Source organism: Lissotriton helveticus, chromosome 3_2 (assembly GCF_964261635.1).
Source record: "Lissotriton helveticus chromosome 3_2, aLisHel1.1, whole genome shotgun sequence".
Classification (NCBI taxonomy): domain Eukaryota; kingdom Metazoa; phylum Chordata; class Amphibia; order Caudata; family Salamandridae; genus Lissotriton; species Lissotriton helveticus.
In genome coordinates this window covers 123,088,478-123,109,049 of record NC_136062.1, presented here as the reverse complement: position 1 = coordinate 123,109,049, position 20,572 = coordinate 123,088,478, and the positions used below count along the sequence as shown (strand labels likewise).

Here is a 20,572-nt window from a genome sequence, read left to right as displayed (position 1 = left end):
ATTTTATGAAGGAAAGCTTCTGGGCATACTGCAAAGTCTAATATAGCCAAAAAGACAACAAGCTTAGAAACAGGCTTAAAAGGAAAGAGGCCAGGCAGTGGAACGTGATCACTTTCACACGTCATAAGCAATAACTTCTGTTATGCTGATAAACACTGAAAAGAAGAACAAGGCCACAGATATCATCAAGATGTTATTTGATACTATATGCAAATTAAAAAAGGAACTGAGAACAGTCAGTTAAATTTACAAATAATTCATTTGTTAGCAACCTTCCAAAACATGATCTAAATTTCTCTGTAAGCCTGTTTTTGCAATTATGTTTGATCTAAAGTCATTTAGTCATGAGCTGGTCTGCTCATGTTGTATTAATCTGCCACTGGTGAAGGGCAGTTTTCGAACACTAGCAAAGACAACCTTGTCTCCCACGCTCACCGGAGTGGAAGACTGTTTACATGGAAGTTCAAAGGGATTTTAAGCAATCTCATGAGATCAGGAACTAGTACAAAGTGTTCTATTCGATGAACATTGTCATGTTTGATGCTAACAAGGCTTTTCTGAGGAGAGGGTGGTTTGTTTGCAACTGATTAAAATCACATATGGAGTCCCTCGCCGCAGATATACACTACGCAGATGACAAGATAATTGAAGTGTACAGTACAGAAAGACTGGTGACCATTGCCCTCGTGTTTCATTATGCAATTAGCCAACAGCTGTGGTTTGTGCATCACATTACCTGCCATGGTGAACGTGGGGTCTCGTGGGCTCACCAATAATTATAGCCTGAGAAGCTCTTTTGTACTTTGATGCATTTTGTGCTTACTTACAGCCAACACTTCACATGTACTACATGTAGTACGTACTGCTTGGAAAACAAAGCAATTCTAACAACAGTAGATTCTCCCTGCCCCTCCCAGTTTTGCATCATACTGCAAGTTCGACCATGAAGCCTAGAAGCATAAGAGGATTTGTATTCACTTACAAATTAAAAAATGTAAGGAAAAGAATAGAGGGGTGAGACATTTTCTTCTAAATAAATGCTACGGTCACAGTATTGCTCCAGGATGAAACCTTTTCTACAAACGCTATTTGTTAAAAGCACAGAGCTCCATATGGAAGTCTAACTATGACCATAACTGTTCAGGTAACCAGAGACCGAAAATAACATTAAAAAACTCAATACCAAGGAATATTTTGCTATTGCATGGAAAATTATCCATATGGCAAAAGGAATGGAAAGGGCAGCAGAAGACTTTTCCTTCCCTTTTTTTAAGACACTAATAGGTATGCTGGGAATGCTAAGGGTTAAAGGTTGCCACTGCTTTGTTCTCTGCGCGTGAACAGTTTAACAAATGCTGGCATCAGCTGAAGCTTCCGGTTCAGCTTTTAACATGAGAACGCTTTCCCTTTATAAGACGACCTTTACAACAGTTCCGTAACAATAAATAACATTTGTAGATACAATGCATTTGTCAATTCAGTTTAGGCACAAGGCAACTTCCACCCGAGGTGGAGAGACCGCGACAGAGTCTGATTGTGCAGAAGCGACACACTGCTTGCAACAGAATGATATGCTCCGTTATTCCATGGGTTGAAATGGCATCTGAAGATGTCTGCATCTTCCCTTCTGACGCAGGTGCTGACCACTTGCTTTGATCATAAGATTGCATTTTGGGTTTCTTGCTTCAAGTGTTTTTTTTTCCTGTCATATTTGTGTCTTCAAAAAACGTTTTGTTGTCTGTGTCCTCGCGAGGAAAGGTCACCATCTCTGTATCCTATCAAGAGCTCTGGAATTCTGCCAAAACGATAAAAAGGCGAAGGGATTAGAATGCAAACAGGAGAAAAAATACTAAACAGCAGGCTCTTAGAGCCATGTGACCCCTACATCAATTCTAGTCCACTTCATTGTTTGGGATGGGGTTATATTAGAAAACTAAAAACTTTTTATAAAACCATGAATGTTGACAATAAAATATTTTTTTTTAATCAGTCGCTGAATCTGCTCTACATATACAACTAGTTTTGGACTATTAAACTATCTATTTCGTTAACATGTGTTCTTGCCATTGATTACACTGACATTGCTTGCTATCCCAGGCTCGTTTTACAAACACATAACCAGCTATTTTAAGTGCAAGGCTGTTTACATTCCCAATAAAGGCACACCTTCGCTGTCAAGTTTGCCTGGGAATTTGTAGGTCCCATTTTCGTTTTGCAAGTCAGGCCACTGTACTGCACTGCAAGCTCAAAGAATATTTTTGGGTTAATTCTAGGGGTGATTTTTTTTGTCAAGAAGAAATGGCCATTCCCATTGTCAAAGGTAGAAATAAATGAAGGGATTGTGGGTATAATAGGTGCAACTAAAGCATCACATGTAATAAGCCAGATTAGTAATAACATTAGCGAAGCCACTTCAATTAAAGCAATTTGAATTTTAACAAATAAAAAAAAAGGCTGGTTCCAAAGCTGCATGAAAGGACTATGCGCAGAGCTATTTTGTGCTAAACACACAAGCCTTTTGTTCTGAAGCATAAGGAGATAGGAAGGGGTAATTACAACACAAGGCAGAAAGTCTTGTCAAGTCCCTGACTCCAGCAAATCAAAGATCTAGTCAATGGGCTTCATTGCCTTACCTGTCTGGTGTTCACATATGACCCATAGGGTTGGTAGTGTCAGTAAGCCCAGGGTGACCTCCTGGGTGTGTTGGTGGTTGCTCTGCCGATACGGCAGAAACTTTTTCTTCTTCCCTTCTTTTAAGGCAAGCTGCTTTGGGGTTGAGGTTTCTCTCTGAAAATAAGAAATAATATAAATCAATAAAGTCCTCAAAAGTCACTACAATGGATTACCCCTGATTCTGCACATAAACACAGTAAATGACATTCTTGCCTGCAACACATACCATGAATAACATGTACAGAAAAAACACAAAATAGTTGTAAGTGCCTTTTGCAATGGAGAGACAGAGGTCTGAAGCACTAGCTTAAGAGTCCAATCCATTAATTGGTGGTCTGCGAAGCTAAGTGTTACTGAGAAGGATTTTAAAGAATACATAGAGTGCTCATGAATGTTGTAGTATTGAAGAACATCCTTTGAAACAAACATTGCTATACAGCAGAAGCCAGTGCAACAGAAAATATGTTCAAGGTAGCATTGGATTATGGAAAAAAATGTGAAAGTTCTAGCTCTCAGATTCAAGTCAAGGATAATGCAAACAAGGGAAAGGGAGCATTATGGGCTTAAGTTGTTGTAGCATTCTAAATGTACGAGTATAGTAGGAAGATGTATTAAACGGAACAAACATGACCATAGATCTCACACTAGACAGACAGATTGATATTCCAAACAATCTGGTAGTTACTCAAAGAAAAGGCAGATTACAAAGGCCCTCGCTTTAGAACGCAAAATGCGGAGTAATTAGCTATCTACTAAAAAGCTTACGTTTGAGGATAGAATGGCTGGGAAAGATAGCTACAAGGGTAGCAGGTGTTTACTCTGCACGCTAGAGAACTGGGAGATGGATTCAGGAAAATATACACATAAAAGTATACAATTTCTAGATGCAAACTTTGATCATTACCCAGGAAGCCTGGAACAAAATCTTCTGACCCTAGCACTTCATATAGCTTCAAAAAATAAGAATGCTTTTTGAATTATTTTTATGTATTTATATACAAAATAAAATGTATTTAATAAAAAATATATGCAAAAAATTACTAATTGTAATTAGGCTACGGTAGACAAAGAAAAAAACAATAGCAAACAGATTAATAACCATCTGCGCAGGTCAATTTCACATTGATGTAAGGATTTCATGAGTCAATAACTTTCTTTTATCCACTTCTTAAGTGCTTATGTAAGAGAACAAATGCCGAATGTTTGTGTATCCAAGAACAATCTAGAAAGAAAAAAATCATCAACAAAGAATGGTAAGAACCACTCTGAAAAAATATTATGTGATTTGGTGTAGGTCATACTGAAAGTGAGCCCGTATATCTTTTAATCTATATTGCTCCTCTACTGTTTTCCAATGTTTGCTGCATTTGTGTCAAGCAAGTCCATCTTTTTTAAATCCGCAACTGCATGTTCTCTTTCACAACAGTCTACCAAGGTATACCCCTCGCCTAAAAAAGGCAAACATAGAATTGGAAAAGGTCTAGTAAATGACTTGTGGAATGAAATATAACTTTAAGATCAAGCTTCAACGCAGTTACGGCCGAGCAAGTCAGTAATTCTTACACAACTGGAACTTGAGTTGGTAGATATACTGAATCTCTTGCTTATAGGAACATGCATTTACAATTGAAATTTTTATCTTTTACTTAGTGGACTGAACAACATGGTTTTCTACAAATTCTTTATATTTTTTAGCTATATTTGACAGGCAACTTGTAACGAAAGTTGTGAACGATGAAACGAGTTCCTGATAATGGATCATTTTCTACACACATTACAAAAGACACCATGTGATAAAAATACTTGTTTAAAAAAAAAACATGAAAGACACCATGTGCAGGCGTGTACAGTACAAGCCACCATATGTAACCTTATACACTATAAAAACTAGCTTATGAAGGCTTCAGGTGAAAATGTTTAGTTAAATATCTACATAAGACAATAAATCTGTGTTTAAAAATGGACATAGTTTATCACTTGATTTGTGTGTATGTGTGTCTATATATAAGAAAATCTTGCTCCAGACATTCTATTTTACATTTCAGAATTTCATCTATGTGCATATAGTGCTATACAAATCCGTAAAGGAAGTAGATCAGAATTGCAAAGTTATCCATTTATTATGAGCACTTTCCCAGATGAGATAGAATTAGGAGCTTCTATGGGGTGATAGACTAAAAGTGCAGTCTATGAGTGAGGAGTGCGAAAATGAACAAAAATAGATACAACGAGGATAAAAGAGTAAGAAGAAAACTAAAGCAAAAACTAAATTACAGAGTATAACCAAGTCAACTAAAAGAAACCCAAGGGTATAAACAAGTAGACTTCTCCGATTGTTCTATGTACCCAAAAAATGCAATATTTCCCCAAGTCCTGGGTTTCAATTAACCATTCTGTGCATGTTATTAATTGTAACCTGCTTACTTAAATTTAAACAGTTTTGCTCATATACTTAAATAAATATAGAGACCCTGTGGCAATATTATATTAATTCTCACGTGACCTCAGTTTAAGCGTATTCACTTTGGGTGTGTCAGGTGTAAACTAGTTATTTGGACCCTGGTAACCAAAAACAGTTTGCCACCCTAAGTCCTTGCATTAACTCTCAGAACTAGTGCATGTTCTCGGGTGGCACAAGTGCAGCAGGGAATCGGGGAGTGTTAGCGGAAAATGCTGCTCCATAATTCTCGGTGGGTGACTCAAGAGGGATTCAGAAAGTTCCATAGAAGGTGTTAGTAAAGCCACCCAACTCACCTGTGTGGGGGGCTTCTCGTCCCTATACAAAGGCTTGGGTGAAGACTGTGCTGGCAGTATTGCGCTTAGGCAACACCAGTATCTTTGCAGGTGCAGCCAGACCAGTCTATCCGCAGCCCCCTACGGGGGAAAGGGAGGATTATAGGAAACCTCTGCAATCCCTATGAAAGGTGTGACTTGTATGGCTGGAGTGTCACACTAACAAGGTAATGCATCCCTGAAGAGGCGCTTGCCTACGTGTTAGCATCTGTAACACAGCGCAGGCACACACAGAAAGGGGATAGAATGTCCACTCAGCATAAGTGTTAACTCTGTGCCTATACAATGCATAATGAGACTAAGCGGAAGTAGCAATGTCGGCAACCCCTTTTGTACCACTAATGGGAGCTAGTAACGGAAAACAAAAAGATGCTAATGCTTGTTGGCAACCCAAGACCCTTTGATAACATCCTCAGGACTGGGTTCTTGTTGTTGGGAGTTCACAGAGCTATTCAATTGCAAGTCATGCGCTGTACATTTATCAGGCAAGCCAAAACAACGTGCCACGAGTACCATCATGCAAAAAGACGTACATTTGGTGAAAACAAAATACATACCTCGAACTTGTTGTTCTAGACTGAGAATGACTGCTACTGCCTGATGAAGTATTAGCAATTTAGTCTGTGGTTTTTCACTCTTCAGATGAATCTGCACCATTCGGCCAAGTTCTTTAAATGCCTCGTTTATATCCCGTACTCGTAAACGTTCTCGCGCATTGTTGGCCATTCTTCGCTCCTTCTCCCTTTCAATTTTTTGCTCTGGGTTCAAATCCTCATCTTCATTAATACTGCTACAAAGCCAAAACACAGAGACACACTGAATTTCACAATCAGATCCAACAGCAAATTATGAACAAAAAGCAATAGGACTGTTTGATAAATGTCCATATTTACACAATTCTGAAAATACGCAGACTACTGATTCATAATACTACTTAAAAAAAGCATTTTCCTATTCTTTTTACCCTTAATGTTGCACTACAAATATTTTATTTGTTATTTGGCTGTTATGAAGTTGGACACACCACTTAAGGGGCGCACCCACGTTTCAGATTCCATTACTGTTAAAACATTAAGTTAAGTATAAGGCTGGAAACCCAAAGTTAGTGGGAATGTATGGTAAAGTGCTTTTACTTTTCGTATGAATTCCCATACATTCCATTACAAAACAAATTCATGACAGTTTAGTACTGAAACACAACAAATGCGTATAGAGAAGATTTCTTCTTTCAATAAATCTTTATTCGTCTTTTTCTTTCAAAAACCACGTCAATGAACAGCCCACGATTGACGTGGTTTTTAGAAGAAAACGTTTGTTGTGTTTCAATACTAAACTGGTCATGAATGTTTTTGTCACGGAATGTATGGGAATTCAAATGTAAAGTAAAAGCACTTTACTATACATTACCACTAAGTTTGGGTGCTGAACCATCAATATTTACTTTAATTCAATGTATTCCAAGAATTTGAGATATGCCCTTACTAAGTATGTGGGACATAGATTTTCTTTTTGAAGAATAAACCCTATGCAATTCAAATACTTCCGAACCACTGAAACAAGGGATTTGATAGGTTTTTGCGGAGTATGAAATGTTTTGAGCAAATGTTGAATGGAAACAAAGAACAGAGTGTACGTACACATTTACAATATATGCCCCATGTGCCAAGCAGAAATAATAGAGAGAAGGGGGGGGTCTGGGTTTGGAGGATTTGAGAACGGGGAAGGTAGATTATACCACTTGCTCTGGTGATCTCATTGGAAGAGGACAGTTTTTAAAGCCTTCTTGAAAAGTAGAAGGAAGTCAGCAAGTTATCAGAAAGGGAGTTCCAATGGATGGGTCTCTGCAGACCCAAACCAGAACCATGACGTAATGCTTGAGGGCTTTGGGATGCCCAGTAGGTTGCAGTTGCACTTTCTAACAGGGGTGTTGGAGAAAAGGGTTTTAAGGAGGTATGTATGGGATATTTCTCGAATTGTCTAGCACACAAGCATAAACGGTTTGAACAAGAGCATGTTTTAGCAGACAAGCAAGCCTGTCTAGTGTTGGAAATAGGTGTTGACAGTAACTCGTGGACCTAGAAAAGGTGTGTGTAGCCTTTGTAACAAGTTGGGGATGAACCAAAGGACACCTAGAATTATTTGAATGCACTTCTACAGTGACTGGAGTCCTTAACATGAAAGTTATGTACCTGGCTACAATGAGATTGTTGTGATCCAAACATGCTTCACTGTACAAGGTAACAATCACAGAAGAGGTATCAGTGCCCGCACTGGAGAGAGTGGCCTATAGACGAGTAAACATTTGTAGCAAAGTAGCGCCACATAGTCAGGATAGGCCAGGTTAGAAACACCACCATTTATATGCTCATGTTTCCTAAGTTGCCTTCTCTTAAATACAGTGATTTTTTACATACATTTGCGTGCAAGGCCATGCAGGATAACATTCTCTGAATCTGCATTGCTTACATTTCGTATTTTTAAGCACACTATCACAACACCTTGAACATTCAGTACAAGGGATAAAATTCACTGCACTAATGTTATTCATGTTATTGTCCGGTAGGCGACGACGCTAACCAACTAGAACAAACAATTGAGGCCTGCCAGAAGTTGTGACATGGCCACATGGGTGCGGTTTATTATATATACCGCACCACTTCCTTGTGTAGATCAGAGCAGCAATAGGAAGGAGTACCTTATACACAGTACTTATTTGCCTGCATATATTTACTGTCATGGCACAATGGTGGAACCGTTCATCCTTTTCACTGTTCTCATACTGCTAATTACACTATTCTATTTTAACCAATTGATTAAAGTAGCGCACATATTTTATACAAGAATCACAATACAGCAATACATATTGAAACACTTTGCTGAGTATTTCTTGTGTATTTCTTTGGGTAAGCATGGGAGTCCAAGCGAAAGGGTTTTAGATCGGTTATCATGATTTCCTGGGGGATCTGGGTTATCATGTTTTGAGGTTGCACACACATTTGTTACCCTATAAGGTTAGGGGTGTCAATGTTGCATTGGGGGCTAGCCAGGATACATGCCAACATATCCTGAAGGTGTGTTTGGAATCAGTCTGGCACAATCCCCGACTTTTATGTTGTCCGACGAACCCCCAGTTTTCACTGGAGAGATACAAGCCGGGCAACAGTAGTAGCTTGTGCCACAGATGTCTAAGTTAGTACATAATAGCATTTCCCAGCTCTCATATGGGTTCTATCTGAATAAATCTGCAGCTTGGCTTATCCTTGCAGATTAAGCCCACCCGTTCACCTAACATATTAGTGTATAAGATATTTAAGCTGAAAGGTTTTGGTGAACACTGGGTTGGAAGATTCCTGCACCATGTTTCAGTGAGCAGCAGGATATGACACGTGTGGGAATGTAGCTAATTAACCATGTCACACTTATAAGAACAGTATATTGGTAGGCCTACTGTGCATGTTAAATAATGATGATGAGAGCAAAGAGCCCCATAACCCACATTACTTTTTTGTGGTGTACTGACTGGCTACTTTTCAGGTGTGCTGCTTGTGGTTTACGAGTAATGGCTAAATTCATCTCTGGGTGGTCTGGGTGGTCCCTTACATGCACATTTTGGCCCAGAAACATCCTTTGGATAGATTTATTTTACCCTAGGAAAGGCTGTGGAGGATTATAATTTGGAATTAATCCAATAATTCTACAATTATACCCACTTCCTAAAACTAACATGTACTAAAGAACATGGCCTCCACCCAACTTTTATGTAACCTGAAGTCAAACGCGTACAGCAGTTGATGGACTAATTTTCCAAGACAGACAGCTAAATTGTGGACATAGGTACATTCCAGGTTTTAGTAATAACCTGCAGCAATATAATGGCAAGTGACACAAATAATGGGATTACAAAGAAGGTGTTGTATTATTATAATGTTATTCTTCAGTACCGACTAGTCATGAATTGGGGCACAGATTCAAGAAATGAAGGGAACCACCAAAAACGAATATCCATAAAGAAATTAAATATTGTTTATCTTAACCAGAAAAAGCCATAGTGTGCAGTGCTATAATAAAAAAAAAATCTTTAAATGATGTCTTAGTGAAACCATATGAATGGCAAGCGGTTCCAAACTTTGAGTTCTCATTTTCACATAAAAGTTTACAATAAACATTTTGAAGTTTCTTTTACAAGGTTATACAAATATTAGTAAAGATATAACACAAAATTTCTTCTCATGGTCTCGGTCTTTTAAATCTTGTGAATAAGTGGCATAGAAGAAGATAAGCTCCAGAGGCAAAAAGTAATTAAAAATAATTTGTGACAACTGCCCTGTCTGCGTACAACCTAGCCATCAATAACAGCCTCTTACTAGCAATATAGCTCCATTCGAGATGGCGCCACTGAGTGTATCCAGTGCAGTGGTGGTTTCAAACATATTAATTATATGTCTTTATAACCTCCAGCAAATGTATAATCCCTACAGGAAGACTCAGCAGTTTATTAAAATTATTATCCTGTGAACTTAAACAAGAAGGCTTAGAGACAATCATGTAAATATCTAGCTAATTTTACTAATATTCCCAGGATTCAGGGTATGCATAGCTCCACATCTTAATCTTCATAAAATACAAACCACTTCCAAATATTTCCACATCACAAAGAATACAATATAATTAAAGTAAAGGAGGGTTCCTCATGGAAAACATGCAGACAAATACAAAAATCCCCTGTCTGATCCTACTTGGAAAGGGAATGCAATATCCGCGTACTAAAAAAACCCAGCATAAAACCTAAAACATGCCTGTGTGAGTGATGGTAGTCACTTTAAAAAAAGAGGGTGCTTTTATTGTCCATAAGTGTTAGATTGATGCCAGGATACACTCAGCGGATGTACCCTCCTCCTCCTGCTCTGTTCTAATGACTTTAAGCAGCTTCCTTTGGGCACAGTAGTCACAAGAGGTATTAGGTGGTAGGGTCAGCTTATACTGACAGAGGTGCACTGTGATCATGTCTTCTGCAGAGATTCAGAAACCTTAACAAAAGTTTCCAAGGAAGGAAGGTGGGTTGGATAACGAGGGGTCTTGAGCAGTGTGTGGCAGTTTTGTCCTACTAAAGAAGAGAACCAAAAAGAAGAACTCTTTAGCTCCATAATTTGATGCTGTAAACGAAGTACTGCAGTGGAATGGATAAGCTGTGCTTGTTTTGAGGGGGCTTGTAGGATTGAGCATAGTGCCCTACAGCTGACACCATATTTTCTGGATGGAGAAGAACACAGACGGAAGTACTGCACAGAGATCTACTGACGGAATAATGCATTATTTTCTATGAGGTGTAGAAAGCTAGAACTATTCCACATCCACAAATTTATACTGATTCTGGATAACTTCACAGAGATTTTGTTAACCATTACCACTGCAATCCTCTGGAATATGTAAAACTTGTCAAAAGTCATCCTGACATTTTCAATAATAATAATGGAAGTAATATTGGTACCAAAACACTACTGTCTTATCGATGCTTCAGTGTTTTAATGAATGACCCAGGGATGTCGTTCAAGTACGAACATTGTTTGGACATGAACTGTAGGGAAGACTGTGCAGTGTGGCAAAAGGAAACTAGTTGCCCCATAATGTCCCTGGGTAAAGGTTAAAAAAAAAAGAACTAATTTGGCTTAAACATCTATTCATGCATTTACCTTGTTCTTGCCCTTGACATTTTCAGATTATTTTGAGAGGATTCGTCGTCTGATTTCATATCGTCGGATAAGGCAGCATCGTGCAGGTTCTCATCCTTGTCTTTATATTCGGATTTAATTTCTAGTGCACCTAATAAACCAGGTTCTCTAGATAATTCACCTAAACATAGATCAGAGGAAACCAAGTAATTAGGACCTATGAGTGTCTCTTGCATGTAGTACAAAAATGGCAAGAACTCTTGGGTCTCATATGTAATACAGAAATGCAGATATAAACATAAGAGATCTCTCTTACCTAAGGTACAAAAATACACAGACATGAACTCTGGGAACTTGGCTTCATGTAGAACAACGATGCTGACATGAATGCAAGGTTCTCCCGTACACGTAGCATTAAAACGCAGGCGTCTCTTACATCTAGCACAACAATACAGGCATGCACTCTAGGGACTCTCTTACACAGCACAACAAAGTAGGAAACAAATGTATCGAATGGACCCTTGCATTTTTATTTAATGAATGACCAACTGTGTAAATTAATTGGTAATTCTCCCAGTTAAAACTTTAATAAGCGTTTCTAGGGGGTTTACCTCTGTAATTTTGTGTTTTGTGGTTTATTTCTGTGCCTCCCACAGAGACTGTGCTGGACAGAGCTGAATGGTTACTGCTGTGGTTCACGGACTCATCGCGATGATTTCCAACCTGAAACACCAAAACGAAAAATATTATTTGACCAATTAAACAAAAGCAAGCATGCACAAATGTAATCTTGACTTTAGCAACTATCATTTTTCCGCCTGCATAGTCTATTTTTAACGTCTATCGTATACTCATTCATGTACTTTTGTTTGACAGGACACAGCTTCCATGTTTAAGTTCCATGCTAGCAGCATGGCAGATCAGGGTTTCATGGCCGGGACATGCAAGTGAAGAGACAAAGGACCATGAAGCAGGATTAAAACAGCGATGGGTGTTTTTGGAGAAAAATCCAACTTTTTGATATCATTTAGGGAAGGGAGTTGAGAGAATGACAGACAGGGTGCGAGAAAGAGCTGGTGGCTGAAGAAGTCACGTGTGGCCAGTGAAGAGAACTAGAGATGGACAATGCCAGGCGGAATCCACGGTGGAAAGCCAGTGAAGTAAGAATATCAAGTGCAAGAGCGAAGGGAAAAGCAGATGGAATGTGAAGCAGCAGATAGATATGAAACCATTTGGGTGATGTAAAAGCTTGCTGGTGAGGTGTAGGAAGTGCTGTAGTTGTGTTTTGGTGAAGGATTAAAAAGAAATCCCTGGCTGTATGCAACACGCTCTCTATCAAAAGGAGAAAATTTCAGCTGTGACTTGCCAATCTAATTCCCATCAACTTTCCATGACTAATATGCAACCCTAAATGTGATCAATTAAAGACATTTACAGAATGACAAGAAAGCAGGCTTCTATTTACGCAGCATCCATACACCACTGAGCAGCTGTTCCCTTCTCTCCACACAAACATTTCAACAAGTCACTTTGCAAGTTTCACATCATCAAGGTCTCTTTGTCTTCAAGAATGCCTCGAGCTGAAGCTGCGCAAGGTTACTGCATTGTTAAATCAGCATGCATTCATGTCTGTTTTTGTAACATATACACACACTCTGAATGATCAGACACAAATTGTAAGATTTAGATCCCACGCACTGCATTAGAAATCTTACAAAGTAAACCCACCCCATCACACATCGTGTTAACCACTCCCGAGCAAATTGAGATTCATCGAGCCAAGTAAATCTTAACAGCTACAACTTCAAAATATTATGTTTATTTTTTTATGGAAAAAGTTACATTTGCTTTTTTAAAGGAGCATGTCCCAAAAATGCACATCAAGTATATACACTGATCATAAAGCAAAGCCTTTTCAGATTTCTTAGGAGCAGTTATGCAGATCAAGGTACAGCACATTAAAACAAACCCTTGCTAGGCCATCAGGGGCTTCAACTGAAAGAAGAAGACCACCCCAGGAGATACTTTGTCTCATAACACTTCACCAATGTCCCTACCTCGCCTCCTTGAAACTATTTTTTATAATAATTATTTTCGGAGGATATGAACCTTCACATTATAAGGTCCTTACAAACTGCATGTGAACCTGAGGCAGAATCCGCCATTAGCCACAAGTGAGCCTTCTCATCCAGCGGGCCAACAGAACACAACCCTGACTTAGCTTCACCCTTAACCTCCATTTCATGACTATATGTACGAATACATCTTTGAAAGGAAGGGGACACAATTGAAGACCGCCCAAGCAGCTTCCAGTTGGTATTTTGTAAAAAAGTTTGTTCTCCGTAGGCTCTCGAATGATATAAAACTTTTGTTTTAATTAAGGTGGTGCGTCACCACTGACTCTGCAAAGCCATATCATAAGTGTATTCATTTTGTTTTGTGAAGGTTATGCATTATTAAAACTTTATCTACTGCTCTACACAGAGTGTTTCTGCATATACAAACGTGTCTTCCTTGTTGACCTGGTGTATTAAGTTTAGATATGTTATTTTAACAAAAATTATTTGTCATACAAAAGTATACAAATTAAAATTTCAGGAATTTATTTTGTACAGAAAATATGTAACAAAGCCCCTAAACTCTCACTTAGCATAACTGAGAGTAAAACAAAAGCTATGAAAATACTGATCACCAATGGACAAGGCATCTCCTTGTGACTAGAATAAAAACACCATTATATCACCTCCAGGCCTGGTAACGCTGCAGTTTTCCATTACTACCGACCACAGAATCGATCCGAGGCTTGGAGCACAGAAAAATTACAATTAAGATCAAACAAATGTATTTTATTTTGCAAAAAGGAGTTCCTACAAATCCAATTAGTATAGACGAGTACAAGTGATAGGAAGGGATACATTCTGTTTGAAAGGATACACAACCCAGCCAGAATCATACTTAAACACATTGAACTTAAAGTGAGTGGTAGCAGCCAGCCAGGTTATGTTAATTACAGATCAGGAAGTCCTTCTTTCAAGATAACCACGTGAGCGGCGCCAGTGATCGAGCTTTACATGATGTTTTAGGCTAAAAAAGTCTTAGAATGACAAGCCATAACCATAAATTGTTAATTAGGACAGGAAAATAAGGTTAGACATTTCTTTTAAATTCAAACCAATTACGTTTATTTTATAAAAAATGTAATGCTACCATCCCAGCTCAGAACCTGGCTATATGCAAATTAGCCTGTTCCTGTCCCAGTGCATGATGGGAACAGGGCAAATCAAACTACCAAGCCAATTCTTATACTGGGAAGGAAACAAGCTTCCGGGGACCGGTTTCTGGCATCACAGCCTTCTTCGGCCCGGCTTGCTTGAATCCTGATGGTGCAATGAGCAAGGGACTCACGTCTGAGTATACCCTCCCACACATAGTGTGGATAAAACCGATTTTGGAAAAGGATGGTGGTGATGGACAGAGTTTCTGAATGATGCAGAATACTCTTACCAAGTCAATAGATCATGGTTTTAATCCATCACCGTTTTTTAGCTCACTGCACCATCCCAGCTCAGAACCTGGCTATATGCAAATTAGCCTGTTCCTGTCCCAGTGCATGATGGGAACAGGGCAAATCAAACTACCAAGCCAATTCTTATACTGGGAAGGAAACAAGCTTCCGGGGACCGGTTTCTGGCATCACAGCCTTCTTCGGCCCGGCTTGCTTGAATCCTGATGGTGCAATGAGCAAGGGACTCACGTCTGAGTATACCCTCCCACACATAGTGTGGATAAAACCGATTTTGGAAAAGGATGGTGGTGATGGACAGAGTTTCTGAATGATGCAGAATACTCTTACCAAGTCAATAGATCAGGATTCAAGCAAGCCGGGCCGAAGAAGGCTGTGATGCCAGAAACCGGTCCCCGGAAGCTTGTTTCCTTACCAGTATAAGAATTGGCTTGGTAGTTTGGTTTGCCCTGTTCCCATCATGCACTGGGACAGGAACAGACTAATTTGCATATAGCCAGGTTCTGAGCTGGGATGGTGCATTGAGCTAAAAAACGGTGATGGATTAAAACCATGATCTCTTGACTTGGTAAGAGTATTCTGCATCATTCAGAAACTCTGTCCATCACCACCCCCCTTTTCCAAAATCAATTGAAATATAACAGCCACAAGTATTTTGGCAATTAAAAATCTACTACTAATCCAGAAACAGATTGCCACATACATTCCGACAGATTTAAAACAAAGATTGAGGATAGAGTCTAAAAAGAATGTAACTTCTCTCCAGCACATGTGAATTTAGTCTGTATGCGTGAAAAGCTGATCAGCCATTGTAGTGTCTTACAAAGCTTACTAAACAAAAAGAGCATTATGATCATACTTGACAAGAAAAGAAAGCGAGTGCATCTGCAACAATTCCCATACATGTGGGCATCATCGAGAATCTATGTATTTCATTTGCGCACAATGGCCGACTGCTCAGCACAAAAACAGAATCTCTCACCACAAGAATTCTCACGGTGTATCAAGATCAAAACACAAAAGGGCACTGGAAAGCTGACTGTAGACTTAAGTTACAATTCGGTGCACAAATATATGCAATTGTGAAAGCAATATCCGAATTCCTATTCTTTCGAATTTGGTCAACATAAATGGAGTTCTTGAAACATAATTATGCCTGCATAGTGTCCAGAGCTAGTATTCCATGAAGGCCCTAGTTACAGCATGAGTAACCAACAATAGAATTTTACGTATGTGGGAGTTGAAAGACCCTGTGCAAGTTTTTTCCCCAACTTTAAAAAAGTTTACAAAATTATCTGTTAAAGACAGGGTTAACAGCATTTTCGGTGTGGGAAGAGGGAAGGACCACTCCATATGTAATCAAGGTCTACTGGACAGGGGAAATTGTGTGGGGGATTTGGGAGGGGGGGTGCATTAAAATGTGGGGTTTTCTACCTTTAATTCTGAATAGGTACAAAAGGGGGTGGTGATGGACGGAGCATCTGAACCAATCAAACACTCACACCCAGTCAAAAGATCTGGGTTTAATCCATCACCGTTCTTTAGCCCACTCTGCCACCCCAGTTCAGACATGGCTATATGCAAATCAGTCTGACCCTGTGCCTCAGGGGAACAGTCCAGCCCGAACTGCCAAGCCATGTCTTCCCTGGACCGGAAACAAGCTTCCGAGGACCGGTTGCCACTGGAGTCAAGGAAGCCCGGCTGAAGACGGCTGTAATGCCAGAAACCGGTCCTGGGAAGCTTGATTCCGGTCCAGGGAAGACATGGCTTGGCAGTTCGGGCTGGACTGTTCCCATGAGGCACAGGGTCAGACTGATTTGCAAATGGCCATGTCTGAACTGGGGTGGCGGAGTGAGCTAAAGAACGGTGATGGATTAAACCCAGATCAGTTGACTGGGGGCGAGTGTTTGTATTGTCAACGCTCCGTCCATCACCACCTTTGGTTTTTCTTTGTTCGCCCTAAGTTGGCAGGGTATGCTCAGACGTGAGTCCCTTGCTCACTTTGCCACTGGAGTCAAGGAAGCCCGGCTGAAGACGGCTGTAATGCCAGAAACCGGTCCTGGGAAGCTTGATTCCGGTCCAGGGAAGACATGGCTTGGCAGTTCGGGCTGGACTGTTCCCATGAGGCACAGGGTCAGACTGATTTGCAAATGGCCATGTCTGAACTGGGGTGGCGGAGTGAGCTAAAGAACGGTGATGGATTAAACCCAGATCAGTTGACTGGGGGCGAGTGTTTGTATTGTCAACGCTCCGTCCATCACCACCTTTGGTTTTTCTTTAATTCTGAATAAGCACATTTTAAACCAGAGTACTGGAAAAAAATTAGCACTTGCACAACCTCCAAATTTTTCTCCAAATGTGTAAATGAATCCCAAATGGAGCAAATGTTCTATGTTTTTTAGCTTAGCTTCTGTGACAGAATAATTTTGAGCTACAACCGTCCTCACAATCGTATCAGAAACTCCAATAAAAGCTGACTGATGACTCCCCACAATTTAGGGCTAGCTCTAAAACGATGACATTCGGGACTTTGTAGGTCGTTACTCTGCTGGGTTAGATTTGTTGCATGGTCACACGTATTACACCATCATTTTTAAGTCCGCAATATCGGCATTTCTAGCAGAGAGCAGTGTCTTGCCAGGATAAGTTTTCGCTGCCGCAGTCGTCCCGTGGCTATTCATTGCTTCCACCATCGGTCATGTCGTGCATGCGCGAGGCTCGCCCTGCATTTCGCACCCTTTTCTCCCGGGCTCTCTAACTTAGGAGACGGAAACTGTCCACGAGCACAACAGGTGAACAAACAGGTCTTTGTGACGGCCGCGCGCGCGCCTCGTGCAGCAGGCCACAGAAGATGCTGCTTCAATTGTTGGCCTCATTAGCATACAGCTGACAGACTACTATTTCAGCTCTTGTCAGACTCGTCGACGTTTCAATAACTGCGAGGCCTCGCTTCAAAATAAAAGACCGACTCACAAGAGGCCAACCTTGGCCTCTGAACCCCCTGTCGGCGCAGCCACAATATTACTGCTCCATCAACCAAGGGAACGGAGGCTCCATTTAACCAGGTGACTTAATGAGGCTTCACCACGGAAACGTGGCAAGCACAAGTAAGGTTACAAAGAAGTGATGGGCAATTTAGTCCCCCCCTTCACCCCACCCCCACAGACTCGACTGCAAAAATAATTTATAATTTTAAAGAAATAGCAGAATCGCTTTCCACCTATTCAATAATAACTAATAACTTTTTTTCACATAATCGACTATCCTATTCACCAGAGCCATAGTTTAATGCGCTCAGTCATAAACAAAAAAACCTGTTACCAACAGTTTAGAATCGAACAGCAAAAAGACATACAATCCTTTCTAGCACATAATGCATGCCCACGTCAGAAAATACGGTGCTAATCTTGCATATGCATTGATTGAATTTAAATGACATTATATATTATATAAACATGAAAAGTGTTAGGTTCTGCAAAAGAGCTCCAAGTGGGCAGGAAATGAGCCATAGTAGATTTTTCCAAGCTGGATCAAATATTAAAGCAACTGTTAAACTAAAATCAGGTCTGTTTACGCTAATCTCATACAAAAAAAAAGCAAAATGACTCATTTCCTTGCTTCTTCTGCCAACAATTTCTTTCACCTAAATGCAATTTATTCTTTGCCTACGAGGCTGGCGCATTCTAGAAAACACTTTTCTCAAAGACAAAATATTAATTTTGAATTCAAGGAAGCAGTCAGCTATTAAAACAAGAACATTTAGTAATAAGTATTTTCTTCAACTGAAAGCATTTTGAAAATCTAGTGTTTGCAATAGTACGTTACACGCACGAGCCATCCCTTCTATTTTGTATTCTAAAAAATATTTTGAAATACAAAAATCCAAGCCCGTCCATAAACCCTGCCAAATCTGATATGGAATGGGAAAAGCCAGTTCAAGTTATGAAGGTCTTAGATAAAGCTGATACTAACATTTCTCACTATAAACAGGACTGAACACTATACAATTGATATTTTCATTTAGCCCCATTCATCGTTTTCACAAATTTTCACTTTTGGCAAATGTTAGTCGACATTTTACCCAGCCATTACTGGGTAAACTGTAAATGGTGAAATAATGTTGATCCAGATTCACAATTGAGCGGGTGATATCAGATGGGAACATCTTTAGGCGAATATCAGAGCAGGTTGCACTGCTCCATCACAGTCCTCTGATTTAAAAGGGGGATTTTCCGGTGTGTCCTGCTTGCAAGCACCGCACCTGGCCCGGGTCTACATTGGTCGAGTGCATCAAAGGAAACTGGGGTACTAGGGTAGGAAATCTAATTCTAAAACACACCTAAAATCCATCTATTTTACAGCAAATCACGCTCTGAAAATTCTCCAACAAAACCGGTTTCTACAGATCAGCCCCATGAAAAATTTGTATTCACAAGCAAGCAACAGACCATCACGCGACATAAAGCGCATGCTTTGCGGAAATGTAAAAAAAAAAAAAAAAGGGGGGGGGAAAAGGCTTTTAGAAGATTTGTTAGGATATTATTTTACCCCTAACATGTAATTTCTTCATCCATTTAGGTCACCATAAGCCCTTGTCCCCCTCCCCAATAGTTCCCATTTTTTTAAATCGATTTAATTATTTGACCCTGCTGGGGATTAATCTAGAAATTGTTTCCTTTCCATTGTTACTTCCACTACAGCTGTGCTTCGCAGCCCCTTTGAGTTTAGAAAACTGTTTAACTTGGGCCTGCACACACCGAGGCCCACATTCCAGCAGCTTTTCTCCAGCATCTGCTATTGAAGTCTAGTTCCAATTTACAATAAACAGCTTTTCCAGACCATAACGCTTGAAATTCAGTCCCTCTCGGCTGCTTTTCCCATTCAATCACTCTACACACTATTTCAAGGAGAAAAAATGTTCTGCCAATTATTACACATCTGGAAAAAATGCATGTATAAGCTAAAATGCACTCCGCAGAAAGTCTCGGTTTTCTGCATATGGCCACAAGAAGGATTTCACGGGCCACTGACCATACTCAAGGCAGCGAAGTCATTTTCGGATTTTTTTTTTTGCTTTAACCGAAACTTGCCAGCAGGTGCAGATCCCTCTGACTCTAAAATAAGACAGTCTGAATAAGAAAAAAAAAGGTTTTGCAAGAAGTGGAGGAAGGGTAGTACCTCGTGTTTATTGTCTTTGTAAGCTTTCGTGCTAACAAACGACTAAAGAATTTTAACCAGAGATTCGTTTTCATAAATGAAAACTTTAAAGCAGGGAGATGTACACAAGCATAGCTGATAGGGCTCTGGATGACTCCTAATAAATGAATGTTTGTGTCTTTGCACTTTTGACTCAAGTGATTGGTGACTCCGTGCATATGGGCACTAATGTATCTCTTGATAGTCGGAGCCCTGATTTAACTCAAGCATATCTGCTTCTCGAGTGTACTTGGTACAGCGGATTAATGTAAATGATGCATACTCAGGAGTTTATATGGTCCAGTGGATTAATGCAAAAAAATGTCTACTGCAGTAAGTTAGGGCAAGCGCACTTCCGACCCAGGGTTGACTAATGCATATATTATAGTGAGAGCAATAAGGGCACCCACAGACCTGTATGCCTTGGGGTTAGTGAGTCTGGAGTGGAACACGGTGCCCCTGGAACTAGTCTGATAAAGGACAACAGTAGTAGGGTAACTTATTTGTTTACCAAGAAAGAATGTATTACTGAGGCAGGTAGACAGATGTGCTACCCACGAAGGCCTGGTGTGTTTTAATAAGATATACACTCATAGGCAATATTAGGTCTTCAGCCAGATGAGGACAGCAAAAAAGAGAAGGTTCCAAGTGGAGGTCTGGTACATCAGAAAATTCGAGAAGGCCAAATAAAAAGCCATTTATTTCTGAAATGGAAGCC

General features: G+C 39.9%; 1 protein-coding gene across 21 annotated transcripts in view; it reads right to left on the bottom strand.

Annotated features, from left to right (window-relative positions):
* The window catches only part of TCF12 (transcription factor 12), a 797,238-nt gene that overhangs the window by 494 nt on the left and 776,172 nt on the right, over positions 1 to 20,572 (bottom strand). For all 21 annotated transcript variants that reach the window (XM_078684888.1, XM_078684896.1, XM_078684889.1 and 18 more), the window contains 5 exons: positions 11,747 to 11,858; positions 11,157 to 11,316; positions 6,024 to 6,256; positions 2,634 to 2,787; positions 1 to 1,795 (listed from right to left, as the gene is read on the bottom strand). The exon at positions 1 to 1,795 is cut by the window's left edge. In XM_078684888.1, the coding sequence (XP_078541014.1) occupies positions 2,645 to 2,787; positions 6,024 to 6,256; positions 11,157 to 11,316; positions 11,747 to 11,858 (648 nt within the window). In that variant the 3' untranslated portion in view covers positions 1 to 1,795; positions 2,634 to 2,644. The remainder of the gene's footprint in view (positions 1,796 to 2,633; positions 2,788 to 6,023; positions 6,257 to 11,156; positions 11,317 to 11,746; positions 11,859 to 20,572) is intronic.